Source organism: Hemibagrus wyckioides, linkage group LG22, assembly GCF_019097595.1.
Source record: "Hemibagrus wyckioides isolate EC202008001 linkage group LG22, SWU_Hwy_1.0, whole genome shotgun sequence".
Classification (NCBI taxonomy): domain Eukaryota; kingdom Metazoa; phylum Chordata; class Actinopteri; order Siluriformes; family Bagridae; genus Hemibagrus; species Hemibagrus wyckioides.
The window spans coordinates 11,401,069-11,418,239 of record NC_080731.1 but is presented as its reverse complement, the minus strand read 5'-3'; the positions used below and the strand labels follow the sequence as shown (position 1 = coordinate 11,418,239).

Sequence of the window (17,171 nt, the reverse complement as noted above, 5' to 3'; positions counted from 1 at the left end):
TGTAACAGTGTCTAATTTTTTTAAATGAATTATTTCCCTGTTTATTAAAATGCAATAAATGTTTTAAAGTAGTGATAATGACTAAGCGAAATTCTTATTTACATATAAACAAATCCGTTTGAACTAGGAAGTGGCTTTACTAGTTTCATCTTGACTTTCATTTCTCTTCCACAAATTGCCAAGAACTATTCCTAAAAATAACACAAGTCCTAAATTACGATTTGAAGCGAATTTCTTCCAGCAATCCTCAGCCTTGTTGATGTCCAAAGAATAGATCTGTAATCAGCATTTGGAAAGAAAAATTTTTAGACACTACTTTTTACATTACTGCATCGTAATATTGACAAAAGAAATGAATCCTGAGTGGTTTCTTACTTACAATTAAATGAAAAATAAAAAGAATCTTGAATCATACGGACCTGCTGCGCTAGATGAAGACCAACTGCAGACACAGCTAGGTAGTATGGGACTGTCTGGTTTGTGTTAGTTCCTGCCAGTATTAATCCAGACAGCATCGCCACAGTGAAGGCACTGAGCCAGGGCTTGGTGTGTTCTTGGAACATCAGGGCTGTGGACTTCACACCCACCTTAACATCATCCTCTTTGTCCTGTTCAGTAGAAAATGTTTAGAATTTACATTTATGGCATTTGGCAGATGACATCGTTCACTTGTATTTATCTCGAGCAGTTGAGGGTTAAGGGTTTTGCTCAAGTGCCCAGCAGTGGGATTTGAACTCATAACCATAACCCCCAAATCCACAAACCCTGCTAGTCAAACTATCCTACACAGCCGCATCACTTTTCAGTGCAATAAACTAGAAGGTACCTGATGAGCATAGGTGGTGTCGTATATCAGCGTCCACATCACGCCAGAGAAATACAGAGGCAGACACACGGACCAGTCGCATGATCCCATCACGGCTGACCACCCAAGCAAAGCTCCCCAGTTAAAGGTCAGACCTGTAAAGAAAAAATGACTTGTACTTATATAAATTTACAGAGTCAAAGTCCACCCTGAAACACATTAAATGATGCTTTGCGACAAGATTAATGCTGTAATTCCTGTGAAAAGTGAGCGGTTGTGTGTCTCACTGATGTCACCGGGTTATAGTGCAGCTATAGTGGTGTTTAACAGGAGATCAAATCTCAGTCATAAAGAATAATATTTAGGTTTAGCTGTCCAAAAAAACAGCAAGACCTTCTTCCTCATTCACCATTTTCCAGTGACATATAAGGCCATATTAATGCAAAAATCCAGCTTGAAGCTGTGGAGACAACAAACACTGAACTCGGTGAACTCAGCAATGCAGTCATATGCCAGTGAGGGCAAAGACTTGGTTTGGCTAGTTACTGATATACAATGTGACCGCTATGGTGGCATTAAGGGTGGTAATGACATGAAGCTTTGGAAGCTGTCCAGATGTGAGGGGGATAAAAGAGCTGGACAGACCAAAGGATTAAAGTGCTGCTGTATCACTCTTTTTATAAAGCATTGGTTCAGTGCCACTGGCTCCACTATCAAGAGAGTAGTGAACATTATCAATGTTATTTTATAAATGAGAACTAATAAAATCAAGTCAGAATCTGATGCTGAGTATCTGGAGATTGCATGTTAATAATTTTAAAGTAATTCAGGACAGATTTTTCCTTCAATTTAGTGTATGACACAAGATTTGTAGAAGATACCCAAGACAAGCTGAGGCCAGTATGTTATTCTCTTCATTAAAGGGTAGGTGACGACTAGGGATAACGAGGCAGCACCCAGGGCAATGCTGAAACAGAAAAAAAAGTTATACAGTGAGTGAGTATATGATAGGTGACAATAAAATCAAATCAAAGTGAATAAAATGGTTACTGGAATGATGCACACATGCTGTACATGAGTAAGCCATTAGAGTGGCTTTAAAGATAGCAATTAAGGGGTGAGAATGCTCAGAAGATGCTCTATGATGAAGATGAGTCTAAAGCCTATAAGCAAGGACCTTAACCCTCATCTGCTCAGGAGGAGAAATGTATGTGCTCTGGATAAGGGCATCCACCAAATGCTATAAATGTAAGCTAAGGAACCGTAGAAGATAAGTGAAATACCTGTAATAGTTGAGACACAGCAGGACCCCCAGAGCTAAGCTCAACTGACCTCCCAGGAAGACCAGCGCTTGGAACTGAGAGATCTGTCCTGCAGCGATAGGCCGCATGGCTGTCCGGGACACCTGAAGAGCAGAAAATAATACAAAACTATGCTTATACACTTTTACCCATCACTACCAAAACATTTGATTTGATATTGAGAAAATTGAGACATATAACAATTACAGATGTTACACGTTTTCTCTATTTAGAGTAAAGCTTACAGTGTCTTGAAACAGATTGTTGAACCAGTGATAGAAAGAAGAAAGAAAAACACATTTGCAGCAGCTTGAGGTTGCTTCTCTGATGTAATAAGACTACAGTGGTATGGCCATGTATTTAGAGGAGTATAAGAAATAAAAAAAAATTGAGAGTATGAAGCTATACAGAAGAACAAAAAAGAGCACAAGAAGTGATACACAAAGAAATGGCTCTGATCTGATGTTGTCACATTAAATACGCCATGACAATATTTATGAGATACGACCAACAGCATATAGCAGAGGTGGGAAATGTTAAGCCAATTCATAATTCAATTCTGTTATGATTTATAGTCCCACGATGAGATAACAAGATCCTTGATACAAAGATGCAGCTTGATTTGGGAATCTACAAGCCTGCATTATATTGTGCGCACCTGCTGCTTTTAATATTCATTCATAATGCTTTATGTGTTCCTGGTTCTGTCAGTGTTGACCTTAAAAGTCAGCATCTAACTGCACACACCTATTGAGGATATTTGGTGCATTCATCCAGCATGTTCTTCCAGAATTACAATAATTTTCCCATGCCATGTCTGTTGTTTATTAATACATATCTTATAGTAAAGCTGCCATGAAAACTTCTGACTCCAGCTAATGAATCTCATCACACCTGACACAGTGTGGCTCAGCAGATATGTATTTTACATTTTAGTCATAGTAGCAGGTGTTACTGATAGAATAATGTTATTGTTCAATTTAAAACAGAGTGTGCTGAAAGACCATGTCGGTTTTATTACCACATCTTCATTTATCAATCCATTTTCATGTTAAATACATTTACATAAAATATGGTTTTGTTAAAAGTACTAAATGCAGGGGTGCCAATAATTTAAAAAGGATTTAAACTCTTAGGTTAGAGTTCACTCATATTTTCAATGTGAGATTAAGCTAAGTGACCACAGCCATCTTTTTTTTTCTTTTTTTTTCTTTACACAATTTTACCAATTATTTTTACCAATAGTTCCAGACCTTACTGTACACTGATCAGGAACAACATTATGACCACCTGCCTAATATTGTGTTGGTCCCCATTTTTGCTGCCAAAACAACCCTGACCCATCGAACCATGGACTCCACTAGGTCCCTGAAGGTGTGGTGTGGTATCTGGCACCAAGATCTTAGCAGCAGATCCTTTAAATCCTGTAAGTTGCGAGGTGGGGCCCACTTAAAGGACTTAAATGATACTTTTGATGGATACTGACCACTGCAGACCGGGAACACCCCACAAGAGCTGTTTTGGAGATGCTCTGATCCAGTCGTCTAACCATCACAATTTGGGCCTTGTCAAAATCCTTACACTTGCCCATTTTTCCTGCTTCTAACGCGCCAACTTTGAGGACAAAATGTTCAGTTGCTGCCTAATATATCCCACCCACTAACAGGTGCCATGATGAGGAGATAATCAGTGTTATTCACTTCCTGTCAGTGCTTAGTGTATAGTGTATATCTATATCATTTAAGGGAACACTTAACATTACCTTCCAAATACAGCATATATTTATGTACTTCAAGCACATTTGATGTGTTTATGTATACATATTGCTATATTTTATTGCAAGATAAAGGCATTATGTTCTGTTTTAGTTGCACTACTATCTACCTTCTATTGGTTGAATTTTATATTTTATCTGTTTCATCAAATCAGTTGTATCAACAGAGAACTGAACTGAGTTGGACACACACAGACACGTCACTTTACGTTGATCTTATTTACATGTGCACATCACTTTAAATAATTGTATATTTGTATCTGGTATAACTAAAATAACTTCTGCTATTATTCACTGTCCCTCACTGTTTAACACTGTCCTTTGCACATAGTCGGTGTTATGTGTCTTGTTTGTCTGCACTGTCATGTCATCCTGTGCACTTATGTTGTATGTTTAGTTTTTAAAGAATTGCACCTTAAAGTATAGTTTAGTTCTGTGTTTGTCCGCGTCACCTGTACTCTGTTTCTTATTCTGTGTAGCACCTCTGGTCCAGGAGGAACATTGTTTCATTTCACTGTGTACTGCATCAGCTATATATGGTTGAAATGACAATAAAGCTTCTTTGACTTTGACTTGTTTAAAGATGCAATAAGACTGAAATGAACTGAATAGCAGCTGCACATGCATATAAGAATACCTTCTTGTCGAAGTCTTTGTCCCACATGTCATTGATGGTACAACCCGCTCCTCTCATCAACAGAGCTCCAGTCCCAAACAGTGCAAGCATGTGTAAGTCAGGCAGACAACCTGGATCCGCCGCCAGCCCGATACTCCATGTACACGGCAGATACAGCAGCCATGTCCCTAACAACACAAACCCCATAAAACAATCCGTGAGAAATGTATAATATTGCTGAAGTGATGTGAGCTCCTGTGACGTCTGAATAACATAATCAGACAAGTGTGTGCTTTACATAAGCTCACCAATGGGTTTGTCCAGTCTCATTAAGCGGAGGTATGGCTGAACAGATGCCGGAGATGCCTTTACGATCCCTGCAGGGCTCAAGCTGAAAGATCTTCTGTTGTTAAGACCATAATGAGGGTTATCTGACAAAACCCTTCTCTGTTTCTGAAAGTCTCTGTTGATGGCACAGAATCCTGATGCAAGTGAAACTGTACTGAAATCTCTTCTGTCCTTATGGATATTCATAAAACAGGTGAAACAAGTCTGCGATGGAAGTCTCCGTAGTGGATGTGAGCTGAGAAGTGTCAGTATCTTGGTACACATCATCTTGATTGCTGTGACCATCAGCAGAGCCTACATGTCATGGACACCTAAAACAAAACAAAGCCAAAACAACGAAACATGGATCATTTCTTCATTCAAATGCTTTTATTGCTCTGTTTATTTCGTATCTTGGAGTGTTTACATGTAAAACATCTTTTTTAATTCGATTAATTTTATAATTAATGGCACCAGGTGACTATTGCAGATCTTAACCCAAATTTTAATTATGGAAATAAGTAAATAAAAACATCATAATTCATTTCAATGTTTTTAGGTTTGCAATATATACCAGCACATATAACAGTGAATTTAAATCATTCAGCATACATATAATTTATTAAGAGCTGCCACCTTTAATACAGATATACTTTTACTGTATACCTGCTGTACACTGTCCACAAGCTATTAGCTAAACAGCTAGCACAGATAACATGCTATGTCACGCCGATGAACTGAAACTACTTTAAATATTAAATACACGAACACAGTTATAATAATATTGTATAACATAATAATATAATACTGTAATTCATGTCGATTTCTGACTTACAACAGTGACATGTAAGTAAGGTGAAGGATTTGTGTGCTGTAGGTAAATTGTCCCGCCGGAAACACCGAATTGCTACTGGGTTCCTCTGAGAGGAAATAATGCTTAAAGTTATAATTTAAATATTTATTTATAATCGTAAACGCTGTCATTTAGACTATTATTTGCCTCATGCGTCGGGTTTTAATATTTACTACCATTTTAATTGCCATGTTACTAGCTGTTATTTCCATGGTGCATGTTGAATTTTAGCCTAAAATAAAATCGAATTGTTCTGCTACACTTTACATGATTTGGCTGAAGTTGACAAATCCTATGTCCAACTATAGATAATGTTTCTATAAAAATTACCGACTCTAGTAAACAGCTCATCACCTGAGCTACACCACGCTGTTGCGCCCTCACGTGGTCACGTGTATACATTACAGTAAATATTTGGTAGAACTTGACGTTTATACAGTGAAATCCGCGCCATAAATAACATACTCGTAAAAAAATATCGTACTCGTAAAAAAAAATGATACACGTAAAAATAAATAAAACACGTGAATCACAAGGATGCTAATTTGTTCTTTCCAGCATGCTAGTGTTTGTTATTCCAAACATTACACGTGGAGTTTTATGCAGATTAGGGGGCGGGATAAAAGTCCCCATTGGTCCACTGCTTCTCAACCTACTGCCCTTCTCTAGCCAATTAGTAAAGTGACGTCACTGACGCGCGACTCTGCCGGTTAGTGTTTGACCCTGTCTTAAGCAAGTGAGAAGATTTAATCAATACGTTTAAAGCTTCTTATATGTGTGTCTATTGTAGTATCGTGTCAAACCTCCTGTTATTATGCTAAAAAGTATTTTAATGAACTGGACAAGTGTATCATTGCGCAATCATTAGCATCATAGCATAACGTTATTGTTGCTCAAACAGTAGAGTAGTGCACTAGTAGCACTATGTGTTCAGTTTCATCATGATGAAATGTATAGCTTTAAAGTAATGTAATTCACTTTGTGTTTACTCTTATCTCTGTGTTAACCCAGACTCTTAATCAGAGTCCTGTATCACTGCGTCCACAGGCTCAGGTCAGTCAGATACAGGGTCAGGGTCAGGGTCAGGGTCAGCAGGATTAGAGACAGACACATGCTCTGATCAGGAAATGGCCAAGTCCATGCTGGTGCTGTAATGAAGCATAGATTCCCCATGCAATGTTTTTCAAGATGACCATTAATAAAAGCTAGATATTCAGTTTTATATGAGGATATGAAAGTCTCCTGCATTTCAGATTCAAATTCAAATTTTATTTGTCACATACGAAATCATACACAGTACGACATGTAGTGAAATGCTTTTTACGACTGTCTTACATGAAAGAGGAAAGAGTAAAAAAGAAAATGTGTGGACATGAAAAGATAGGGGATATAGTTAAGAAGTATAGGGAAAAAATAGGGGAAAAAAAAGTTAAAATGGTAAACTTGAAAATCAACTGTCAGATATGCATATTCAAATATGTCTATGTATGTATATATAACAAATATAAAAGTGTAAAAATATAAAAGCAAAAACAAAAAATATATATGTATATATATATATATATATATATATATATAGTACAATATAGTATATGTATAGTATATGTGAAAAATAAACAATATAAATAAATATATGTGTAGACTCTATAATGTACAGAAGATACAGTATATGAATATATGTAGATAAAATGGTCAACATTGAAATGGTGTTGCAAAAGAGTATAGTATGTACAGTGTGCATATGTAAGATAAATATATTGTAGAAGTGTATATGAGGCAAAATATAATGTCCAGTTTAACAGGGAGTAAAGTGACAGTGCAATGCACACACAAAGATGTACAGAGAAGATGTACAGTGAGTGTTATTGTGTGTACAGAGTAGTGCAATATTAGCATGTGCAACAATCAGCTGAGGTAGAATGTTATGTTATGTTGTGTGGGGGTAAGACCAGAGAGTCCAGATCCTAGGTGTACTGGTTGAGGGCCCGAATGGCCTGCGGGAAGAAGCTCCTCCTCATTCTTTCTGTATCTCATTTCTCTTTATCACATTTTTGGCTCTTTCCCCGATATTTTCAGGAGGCAGACTGCCTGTGGAAAAAGAAGAATGAACACTGTTCCAGAAACCAGGAAAGATAATAAAAGCTTTAGTCTGAATGTTCAGGGCTGTCATTACAGTAGTGTTCTTGCTTATACAAGATGTACTTGTTTGATATATAAAATACATTTTTTTTTGTGTAATATTTTTTAAAGTATTTGACTCTGCACTTCTCTTTCTGCCCATTGCAGTAGTTTTATTGCTGCAGTTTTTATAATTCTGTGTCGAGGGCTGTTACTGCTAGTTCTGTCCTATGTTGAAAAAAAGAAAGAAAGAAAATAAAGACTGATTAAAGCAGTGAGTGATACTGTTTTATATTAAGGCCAGAGAGAGAGAGAGAGAGCTGTTTATTCATTTTGTAACAATGGCTTCTTGTCAGAGTCAAGCTCAAAATAAGTCTTTAAATTAGAATTTATTTCTAGACTCTTTATTTCTGTCTGTGTGCTAGAGACAGATCAACATTATGGAGTTGCATGCCACCATAAAAGCTGCAGAAGGATATAGGGTTAAATGCATTGCAAAGTGATGATATAAATGTAATTAAAACACGGTTATTCCACAATTTGCTGCACATAGTTTAAAACTAATAAAAAGAGATATCCTCCAAAGTCTCAGGATGTGGAGTTTGGGTCAGTGTGTGTCCTAAACTGTGCCTGTGGTCACAGCATCCACTCAGTCTCTGTAAGCACAACCCCAGCACTCTGCTCCTCTAGGAAGAAAGAAATGTCATCCACACCTGCACAAAACAACTGGAACATTTAAGAACCATTTTAGACATATTACATCTGATTCCTTGGACAATTAAGGCACCTAACTAACGTATACGTTGATATCGATTACGTGTATCTGTGTGTAATCGCCCATCTTCTCACTTGCCTCCCTGTATCTGACTGACCTGAGCCTGTGGACGCAGTGATACAGGACTCTGATTAAGAGTCTGAGTTAACACAGAGATAAGAGTAAACACAAAGTGAATTACATTACTTTAAAGCTATACATTTCATCATGATGAAACTGAACACATAGTGCTACTAGTGCACTACTCTACTGTTTGAGCAACAATAACGTTATGCTATGATGCTAATGATTGCGCAATGATACACTTGTCCAGTTCATTAAAATACTTTTTAGCATAATAACAGGAGGTTTGACACGATACTACAATAGACACACATATAAGAAGCTTTAAACGTATTGATTAAATCTTCTCACTTGCTTAAGACAGGGTCAAACACTAACCGGCAGAGTCGCGCGTCAGTGACGTCACTTTACTAATTGGCTAGAGAAGGGCAGTAGGTTGAGAAGCAGTGGACCAATGGGGACTTTTATCCCGCCCCCTAATCTGCATAAAACTCTACGTGTGATTTTTGGAATAACGAACACTAGCATCCTTGTGATTCACGTGTATTATTTTTTTTACGAGTACGATTTTTTATTTTACGAGTACGAAGATCAACAAAATGAGGATGTCATATAGGCCTATATACACTATATTGGCAAAGGTTTTGGGACACCCCTCCTTCAAAGTATTGAATTCAGGTGTTTCTTTTTCAGGGGTTGGGTTTGGCCCCTTAGTTCCAGTAAAAGGAACTTTTAATGTTTCAGCATACCAAGACATTTTGGACAGGCCAAAACTGGGACATCTGCCTTTACATGCACATGAATGTAATATGGAGTTGTCCTGCCCTTTGCAGCTATAACAGCGTCAACTCTTCTGGGAAGGCTTTCCACAAGGTTTAGGAGTGTGTTTATGGGAATTTTTAACCATTCCTCTAGAAGTGCAATTGTGAGGTCAGGCACTGATGTTGGACAGCCTGGCTCACAGTCTCCACTATAATTCATCCCAAAGGTGTTCTATCAGGTTGAGGTCAGGACTTTCTGAAGTTCCTCCACACCAAACTCACTCATCCATGTCTTTATGGACCTTGCTTTGTGCACTGGTGTACAGTCATGTTGGAACAGGAAGGGGTCATCCCCAAACTGTTCCCACAAAGTTGGGAGCATGAAATTGTCCAGAATGTCTTGGTATACTGAAGCATTAAGCGTTCCTTTCACTGGAACTAATGGGCCGAGTTCAACCTCTGAAAAACAACACCTGAATTCAATGATTTGGAGGGGTGTCCCAAAACTTTTGCCAATATAGTGTATAATAAAATACTATATATAATACACAATATAAAGTAAGTAAGTAATTTATACATCTTTGGCCAAAGTACTGTACAAATCTATCTATCTATCTATCTATCTATCTATCTATCTATCTATCTATCTATCTATCTATCTATCTGTCTGTCTGTCTGTCTGTCCGTCTATCTATCTATCTATCTATCTATCTATCTATCTATCTATCAATCAATCTATCTGTCTGTCTGTGTATTTGTATTTCCATATTTTAACAGCATTCCTGTTCCATTAAGTTATAGTACCATAAACATACCTTATTTTTCATAAAACATTATACAGACAAGAAAAAAAAAAGAATGGAATTTAGATCTATCTATTTCACACAAATCTCTCTGCTTTCCCAAACTTCCTCCTTGCGTCACAAATTACATTTTGAAACCGAACACCGCTTCCTGGTAGAACGAGGCTGCATTCCAAACCGCGCACTAGCCTACTGCATAGTGTGCGTCCACGTGCTGCCTTCATGCATACTGCTCCGCCTTACAGTTTAGTGCGGAAGTGCGCTGTTTGGTGTAGAGATAGGGACAGTGCCACTTCGAGTCGCCAGTGCATCCATTCAAACACGCAGGACTGAGGGAGAGCTGCTGAAGGTAATCATCTGCTCCTTTAAACGACCTGCAGTATTTTACTATGGAAATACATGTGGCTGAAGCAAACAGTGCGATTCAGATAACTGTCTTTAGTGTCGCTTTGCCTTCATCTTGTTTATATCCAGCGTTAATGTTACTGAAACGGAATATGATCATGTCAGTTTTATCCATAGGTGAAGGTGGGACACTCCAGTATCTTCAAGTTGTTTATACTTGAGTGATCCCTTACAATTCCCAACCTTGGAGATTAGAAAACATGATATCATTTAAGTTCACACCTGTGTAAGACTGAAAACTATTTCTAAGTACATGCATACTACAAGCTAAAGAAATGTAAATAAAGAAATATGCTCTTTAAATGACTAGGCATAAGCCCAGAAAGGTCCCACTTTTTATACTATCAGTGTATGAAAGAGGAGAGATCATGACCTGAATACTATCAGAAGTGTCTTTTCTTTATTTTCAAAAGTAAGTAAAAGCTTATGTGAGTACACCAGATTAGAGGCCCAGGTTTGTGGAAAAGTAGATTAGTCCCTGAACAATAGAACAGTAACAATGATAACTTTGTTGACATTTAGAGTATTTCCTGGTCCTCAAGATTTCCTTATTAATACCTAGAACTGATTGCCAGTATTTATTATTGCGCTTATTTATCATCGCACTTATTCTCATCAAAAGCGGTGCCATCTCAGTGACCACAGGGGATGCTTCGAGGATCATCTAAAGCTCTTCACTTTTGAGGAGGTCAGTGAAGTGAAGAGTGATGGCAGGAGAGAAGAGTTCTCCAGACGACACGCGCTCTTCCAGAGTCATTCGGGCGGTGTTTCTGGCTCTTCTACTGGACCTGCTGGGGTTCACAGTAATCCTTCCTCTTCTCCCCTCCATCTTAGATCACTACAGTCAAACAGGGGTAAGCCTTCTCTTTATTTATTTTTTTTACTCCTATTAGGAGAATACCTGATAGGACGTGTTACTGATACGTGTTACAATAATCTGTTTAGCATGTAAAGTGATTTTTTAAGCATTTGGACTGCATCACTATGTACCTCGAACCAGTCATTTCTATGGTTTTAATATAAAATAGTTCAAACATTTTTAAACAGATTTCCCCATCACCATCTGGTGCCAAAACTTGCAACTGTGTATAGTCGCATGGCTCAAGCTGTGTTTGCACAAGAGTAGAGGAAGTATGCTTGCGCAAGAGTAGAGGTTTATAAATGTTTAAAAATATTTCACTAAACCACACGAGTCATGGCAAATTCACTTGACTTTGTATACGGTGTAAGATGGAAACCTTTTAAAAGATTTTTTAGATAAAAGATATTAAAGATTTTTTTTTGTAGATTCAGGATCTGATGTTCTACAGTGCAATCACATTAACAATGTCTGGATAATAATGTTTTGTGTTTTTTTAGATTAAAATTGTTATGAGTAAACTGTCACTTAATGTTAATATTAAGATAAGGAATACAGGAACAAAAAATTCACATATTGCCACTGGGGGTATGGTGTCCCAGTGGTTAGCACATTTGCCTCCAGGGTTGAGCGGTCAATTCCAGTTGAGTTTGAATGTTTTCCATGTACTTCAGGGGTTTTCTCCAGGTCCTTCCCAGTCCAAAAACATGCACTGTAGGCTGAATGGCATCTCTGTCCACATTGACCACAGTGTGTGAGTGTATTCATGACTGTGCACCATGATGGGTTGGCATCCCAGCCAGGGTGTTCCCTGCCTAGTTCCTCTAGTCCCCTGGAATAGATTCCAGGCTCCATGTGACCCTATGTAGGATAAGTGGTAGAGAAAAGGGAAATGAAATGGGCAGTTCACCTCAGAACGTTCTCTTTTTTTTTGACATTTTTCCTTTTATTTTTGAAACAGGATAGTGTGTATCTGTCACTACAAAGCATTGTGGACTGGTTCAGGGGCACTGTAGGAATTCCTTTGGAGAGAAAATACACCAGTGTACTTTTTGGAGGTAATGTATACATTCATTTATTTCTGAAATTTCTCCCAAACAGCTTGTGTCCGACAGTGGATGAATAATTTCTTGATTTTTTTTTCACTTCATAGGTCTGATTGGCTCACTCTACTCACTGCTGCAGTTCATTTTCTCTCCCGTGATAGGGGCTGCATCCGATCAGCATGGCAGAAGACCGCTGCTACTTATAACTACTGTGAGAAGAATAGAATTTGATATGAATCTGATATGAAGTCAGGAGTGATTGTCAATAGCGTTCACGTGTAATCTTTGTTTAGATTGCGTGCTCATATCTGAAAAGTAATTAGTCTCTGTGTTGTCTAGGTTGGGTTGATTTTCTCCTACATTCTGTGGGCTGTTTCTCACAGCTTCAGTGTTTTTCTCCTGTCTCGTGTGGTGGGAGGAATCTGTAAAGGCAATGTCAGCCTCTGCACTGCTGTTGTGGCAGACCTACCTTGCCCTAAAGCAAGAAACAGAGGGATGGTGAGCCATTAGTTTAATTACAACTGTGTGTCTTCGACATGAGCTCTAAATGTCCCTGTATATGTTTACGTGGTTAGTGTGATTACTGACCTGCTCCTTTTTGTGCTGTTTTCACACTAGGCAATGATTGGTGTTGCCTTCTCTTTGGGCTTTACCCTGGGCCCGTTAATGGGAGCCTACTTTGCACTGAGACCAGTGGATGCTGAGTTGTTTTATCAAGGACCTGCTATACTGTCAGTTCTCTTCTCTGTAGCAGACCTGCTCTTCATTTTTTACATGCTTCCAGAGACTTTGAACAAGGCAAGAAATAATAATAATAGTAAAAAAAACATGATATGACTGTAATTATTTCAAGCACTAATATGAACCATGATCAAGTAAATTAAGAATAATTGCTCATCATTGTGGTGGATACATAAAACACAGTCTGAGAGTCACAGTTGCAATTATTTTTGTTTAACATAGGGCAATTCGGAGCACACAGGCGTTCAGGAGATAGGAGACCTGCTCAACCCAGTGGCCCTTTTCAACTTCTCTGCCGTCACAAGAACAAAAGAGCCACCCTCCAGACACCGTAGGCTCATTTAAATCTCATGTCCTTAGCTTCTTACTCTTATATATTAGCTTCTTTGTTGATCTTAAATACGAATGACATTTGGTACAGTTCTGATTATTGAATTACTTTATGTTCTTTTGGCTGGTTCCACCTGGGTTGGTGTAAGCATTGCACACACTTTATGAAATAGACTGTTACAGGAGTGCTGAAACCCACTGTGGTTTTAAGTTCATACTCAAATATCAAAATGTGTTCCTTAAACTTGCTTTCTGGGTATTTTTGTTTGTTCTGTTATTGCTACATCAGGGATGCGAAATCTTAAGGTTCTGGGCTTGGTGTACTTTGCATACCTCTTCCTTTTCTCTGGGCTTGAGTTCACACTGAGCTTCTTAACTCATCAACGCTTCCAGTTCTCCAGGTAAGCTCTGTCTGAGCTAATGCTCTCCCAAATATATATCCCTGAACTGTGAAAGCATGAAATATTAAGATGTCCCACCTTGAATTTATTGATTTATGAGCCTCCTAGCTGTGTATGGTTTTGTACATCCTGCACAATATATCCTGTACACATTTCTCTTAAGATTTGACTAGAAAAATCTCATTTATAATGCCTGATTATGATCAGATGAATTTATTGCCAGTGAAAAAGTTGGTAAGATGAGCATTTCTTTTCCCCAGCATGCAACAGGGGAAGATGTTCTTTTTCATTGGCATCACCATGGCAACATTCCAGGGAGGATATGCACGCAGGATCCAACCAGCTCAGCAGATCCGGACAGTCCGCATCGTAAGTCTTTTCAGTGTTAAACCGTTCTTTTTCAGTCACACGCAGTTAGTCTTTCACAGGAGCATGAGATAGCAGATTTTGTTTATCTTTGTTGATACATAATATTAAAGGAGGGTTATGGGTTAATTTAATATAACTAGAACAATTTAGTGACGGGGAACTGTGGCTTAGTGGTTTGCCTCGCACCTCTGGGGTTGGGGGTCCGAGAGAGGACAGCAATTATGTTTATTTAGTTTTTTAATTATATCTGTATGTGAACTGGATGTTAGTTTACATGTCAACAGAGCTAATTTGGTCTTAAATAACATTTCATCTTGCATTAGAATGTGAGCTGGCATTAAAATGAACAAATTCATCTCTCCACACATCCACACTTGATCATACCTCTGCCCTGTGTGTGTGGAGTTTGCTTCCCAATGGTTTCCTCCCTCATTTCAAAGACATGCAGTGTGGGCGGATTGGCCTCCCTAAATTGTCCGCAGTATGCGATCGGGTGTGTGATTGTGCCCTATAATGTGTCCTCTGCCCTGAGTCTCACGGGATAGGTCTCCTGTGTAGGATAAGTGGTTCATACAAAGAGTTAATGGATTTAGTGACAATCGTTTTTATGTGCATTTTGTGTCTTACTTTGGGAAAACCAATAAAAAGATTAGTGTTAAAAAAGGAAATCCATATAGCATCTAATATAAACTCTCTAGCATTTTACACAAAGAAAAAAAACCTCCCCAGTGGTAAGAGTATTATGTGATATGTGTTTTGTGTCAAAGAAGTGGTAGAAGTTAAAGAAGTACTGTATAATTGATGTGGCCTGTTCATCATGATCCCTAAATGATAGAAAATCTGAATTTTATCCCTTTTACATAACAAAACACATGGGTAACACGTTTAGAAGTTACTTAAAGAGAGAAGTAAATAAAAAAAAAAACAGTACTTATCATGTTTACATTATGAAGGAATAATCATGGCATGTCAATGAAGTCAGTCTATTGTGTTTTTTAGGCAATATTATTACTCATTCCAGCCTTCATACTCATTGGAATAGCATGGAATTTAATAATGCTTTACATCAGCCTTTTTCTCTATTCCTTTGGTAAGTTTTAGCTATTTTTCTTTATTTATTGTTTTTAATATTTTACTGGAAAATAATTGGCTTATTTGAATAACTTTCTGCTTTTCTCCAGCGGCTGCCATTGTTGTACCATGTCTTTCAGCACAAGTATCTGGTCACGGTGAGCATGACTTCCCTGTATGAACTGTATGAATTACAGATAAATTTATTCCCATCCTGTTCATTAAAAATAATTTGGAAAAAAATGTAACCGGTTTTCTAATCTCTCGATTGTATTAGGCACAGCGAGTCAGAAGGGTACAGTGATGGGGATCCTGCGTAGTCTGGGAGCACTGGCCCGAGCACTGGGTCCAGTTGTAGCTTCCTCAGGTGACTAATTATATATCAGTTTGCATGTGGATGTAACAGAATAAGGAGAAGCCTTTTGTCTTAATACAATAGCCTACAGTTTTATTAATAGCACTCCAGGAACTGATAACCCAAATGTATATCGATTACTGAAAGTGTAAAGATCATGTTTAGCCTTTTTTAGTTAATCATTTCCTGGTCTAGATAATATAAAAAGAGGCATGTGTAATTCTTTAAGCAGTTGTGGTATTTCCTTTGCAGTGTACTGGCTTGCTGGTGCTGAGTTGTGCTTCATCATCAGTTCGGCTTTCTTTTTTGCCCCGTTGCTCTTACTGAGCCGACTAGAGGAGCACAAAGAGGATTGAGAACACACTCGTACAACTTTTACTGAAAATACCTTTTACAAACAATTTCTAAATGGCGTAAAAATATTTCCAACTTTACTTTTTTTTCTAACATTTTTTATACAACAAAATATTTTAATAGTGCAATATATTTTGAAAAAGACATGCAATGCAGTATGACAACGATGGGGCAGTTTTGATACACTATACACTATATGCTGCACAAGATATTCAATAAATTTGATTTGCTAGAATTAAGAATCCTTGTAACTCCGTAACATCTATTTTCTTAATGTGGTGTGAGTCATGAACTACTAGTATAATAAATATGATTTAACATTGTGAAAAATATGAACTGTTAACATGTGTAAAATTGCAAACGTTCAAAGTTGGCATTATACAATGGGAATCCTGCCTTTTTTCAGTGAATTAGATTATTCAGTTCAGCTCAGCAATAAGAACATCTTCCTAACAGTTCATTGCAATGTTGTTCTTCAGCGAAAGCTGTATTTTTCCCCGAATAACACACGTTGTGTGCTTGGTGCACAGCGATGGACCAGCATCCACTTCAGGGTGTATTTCCGCCTTGTGATAAATGTTCCTGTGAAAGGCTTCGGGTCCACCACAGCCCTCACCAGGATACTGAAGATGAATGGATTCACACTAACAAACAGTTATGTTGGAAAAGCTTGTTTGTAAATAACGCTGACAGAGTAAAAGAGCACTGGTTACGTCTACAAAAAAGAAGAAGAAAACACAGCTCACATACTGTATGTAAACTGACCCTGTGTTCAATTAAAGATGTCATGAACTAAATTAGGTTTCTCAACAGTGTACTACTTTATAGTGCATCATGTTTGCACCATGAACTCATATTTACAGGTTATATATATATATATATATATATATATATATATATATACAGTTACTGTATATTTACAGAATACAGGTATACTGAATTACCACCATGTCCCACAGATGATATAGAGTGCAGTATGTGCTACACATTGTGACCAAGAAGAGTCATTTTAGTGATCATATTAATATTAGCCAAATATTTTAA

The 17,171-nt window shown here is 37.8% G+C and overlaps 2 protein-coding genes across 3 annotated transcripts; one reads left to right on the top strand and one right to left on the bottom strand.

The window, feature by feature from the left end:
- Positions 1-15: 15 nt before the first annotated feature.
- On the bottom strand, positions 16-5,716 carry coq2 (coenzyme Q2 4-hydroxybenzoate polyprenyltransferase). The gene is made up of 8 exons (XM_058375222.1): positions 5,659-5,716; positions 4,805-5,155; positions 4,518-4,684; positions 2,089-2,210; positions 1,687-1,772; positions 827-960; positions 420-608; positions 16-276 (listed from the first exon to the last, which is right to left on the bottom strand). The coding sequence occupies exons 2-8, from the start codon at positions 5,127-5,129 to the stop codon at positions 124-126; spliced, it is 1,176 nt and encodes a 391-aa protein (XP_058231205.1). The 5' UTR covers positions 5,130-5,155; positions 5,659-5,716; the 3' UTR covers positions 16-123.
- A 4,676-nt stretch (positions 5,717-10,392) lies between these two features.
- mfsd10 (major facilitator superfamily domain containing 10) lies at positions 10,393-16,924 on the top strand. 2 transcript variants are annotated; one of them, XM_058374983.1, is made up of 13 exons: positions 10,393-10,545; positions 11,238-11,455; positions 12,422-12,518; positions 12,614-12,717; positions 12,846-13,004; positions 13,125-13,304; positions 13,470-13,578; positions 13,867-13,978; positions 14,239-14,347; positions 15,347-15,437; positions 15,529-15,576; positions 15,696-15,785; positions 16,026-16,924. In XM_058374983.1, exons 2-13 carry the CDS (start codon positions 11,309-11,311, stop codon positions 16,127-16,129), a joined length of 1,350 nt encoding a protein of 449 aa, XP_058230966.1. In that variant the 5' UTR covers positions 10,393-10,545; positions 11,238-11,308; the 3' UTR covers positions 16,130-16,924. The 2 variants fall into 2 exon arrangements, with proteins under 2 accessions (XP_058230966.1, XP_058230965.1); XM_058374982.1 differs by having other exon boundaries at positions 11,224-11,455.
- The last annotated feature ends 247 nt before the right edge of the window (positions 16,925-17,171 follow it).

Excerpts from the sequence above, each read along its gene's own strand:
- coq2 (XM_058375222.1), bottom strand. The coding sequence starts at position 5,129 with ATGGTCACAGCAATCAAGATGATGTGTACCAAGATACTGACACTTCTC. Across the intron at positions 961-1,686 it reads CTGGCCTCAGCTTGTCTTGG|GTCTGACCTTTAACTGGGGA; the intron begins GTATCTTCTACA and ends TTTTCTTTACAG. Across the intron at positions 277-419 it reads GTCTTCATCTAGCGCAGCAG|ATCTATTCTTTGGACATCAA; the intron begins GTCCGTATGATT and ends TGCTGATTACAG.
- mfsd10 (XM_058374983.1), top strand. The coding sequence starts at position 11,309 with ATGGCAGGAGAGAAGAGTTCTCCAGACGACACGCGCTCTTCCAGAGTC. Across the intron at positions 13,979-14,238 it reads CAACGCTTCCAGTTCTCCAG|CATGCAACAGGGGAAGATGT; the intron begins GTAAGCTCTGTC and ends TCTTTTCCCCAG. Across the intron at positions 15,786-16,025 it reads TCCAGTTGTAGCTTCCTCAG|TGTACTGGCTTGCTGGTGCT; the intron begins GTGACTAATTAT and ends TTTCCTTTGCAG.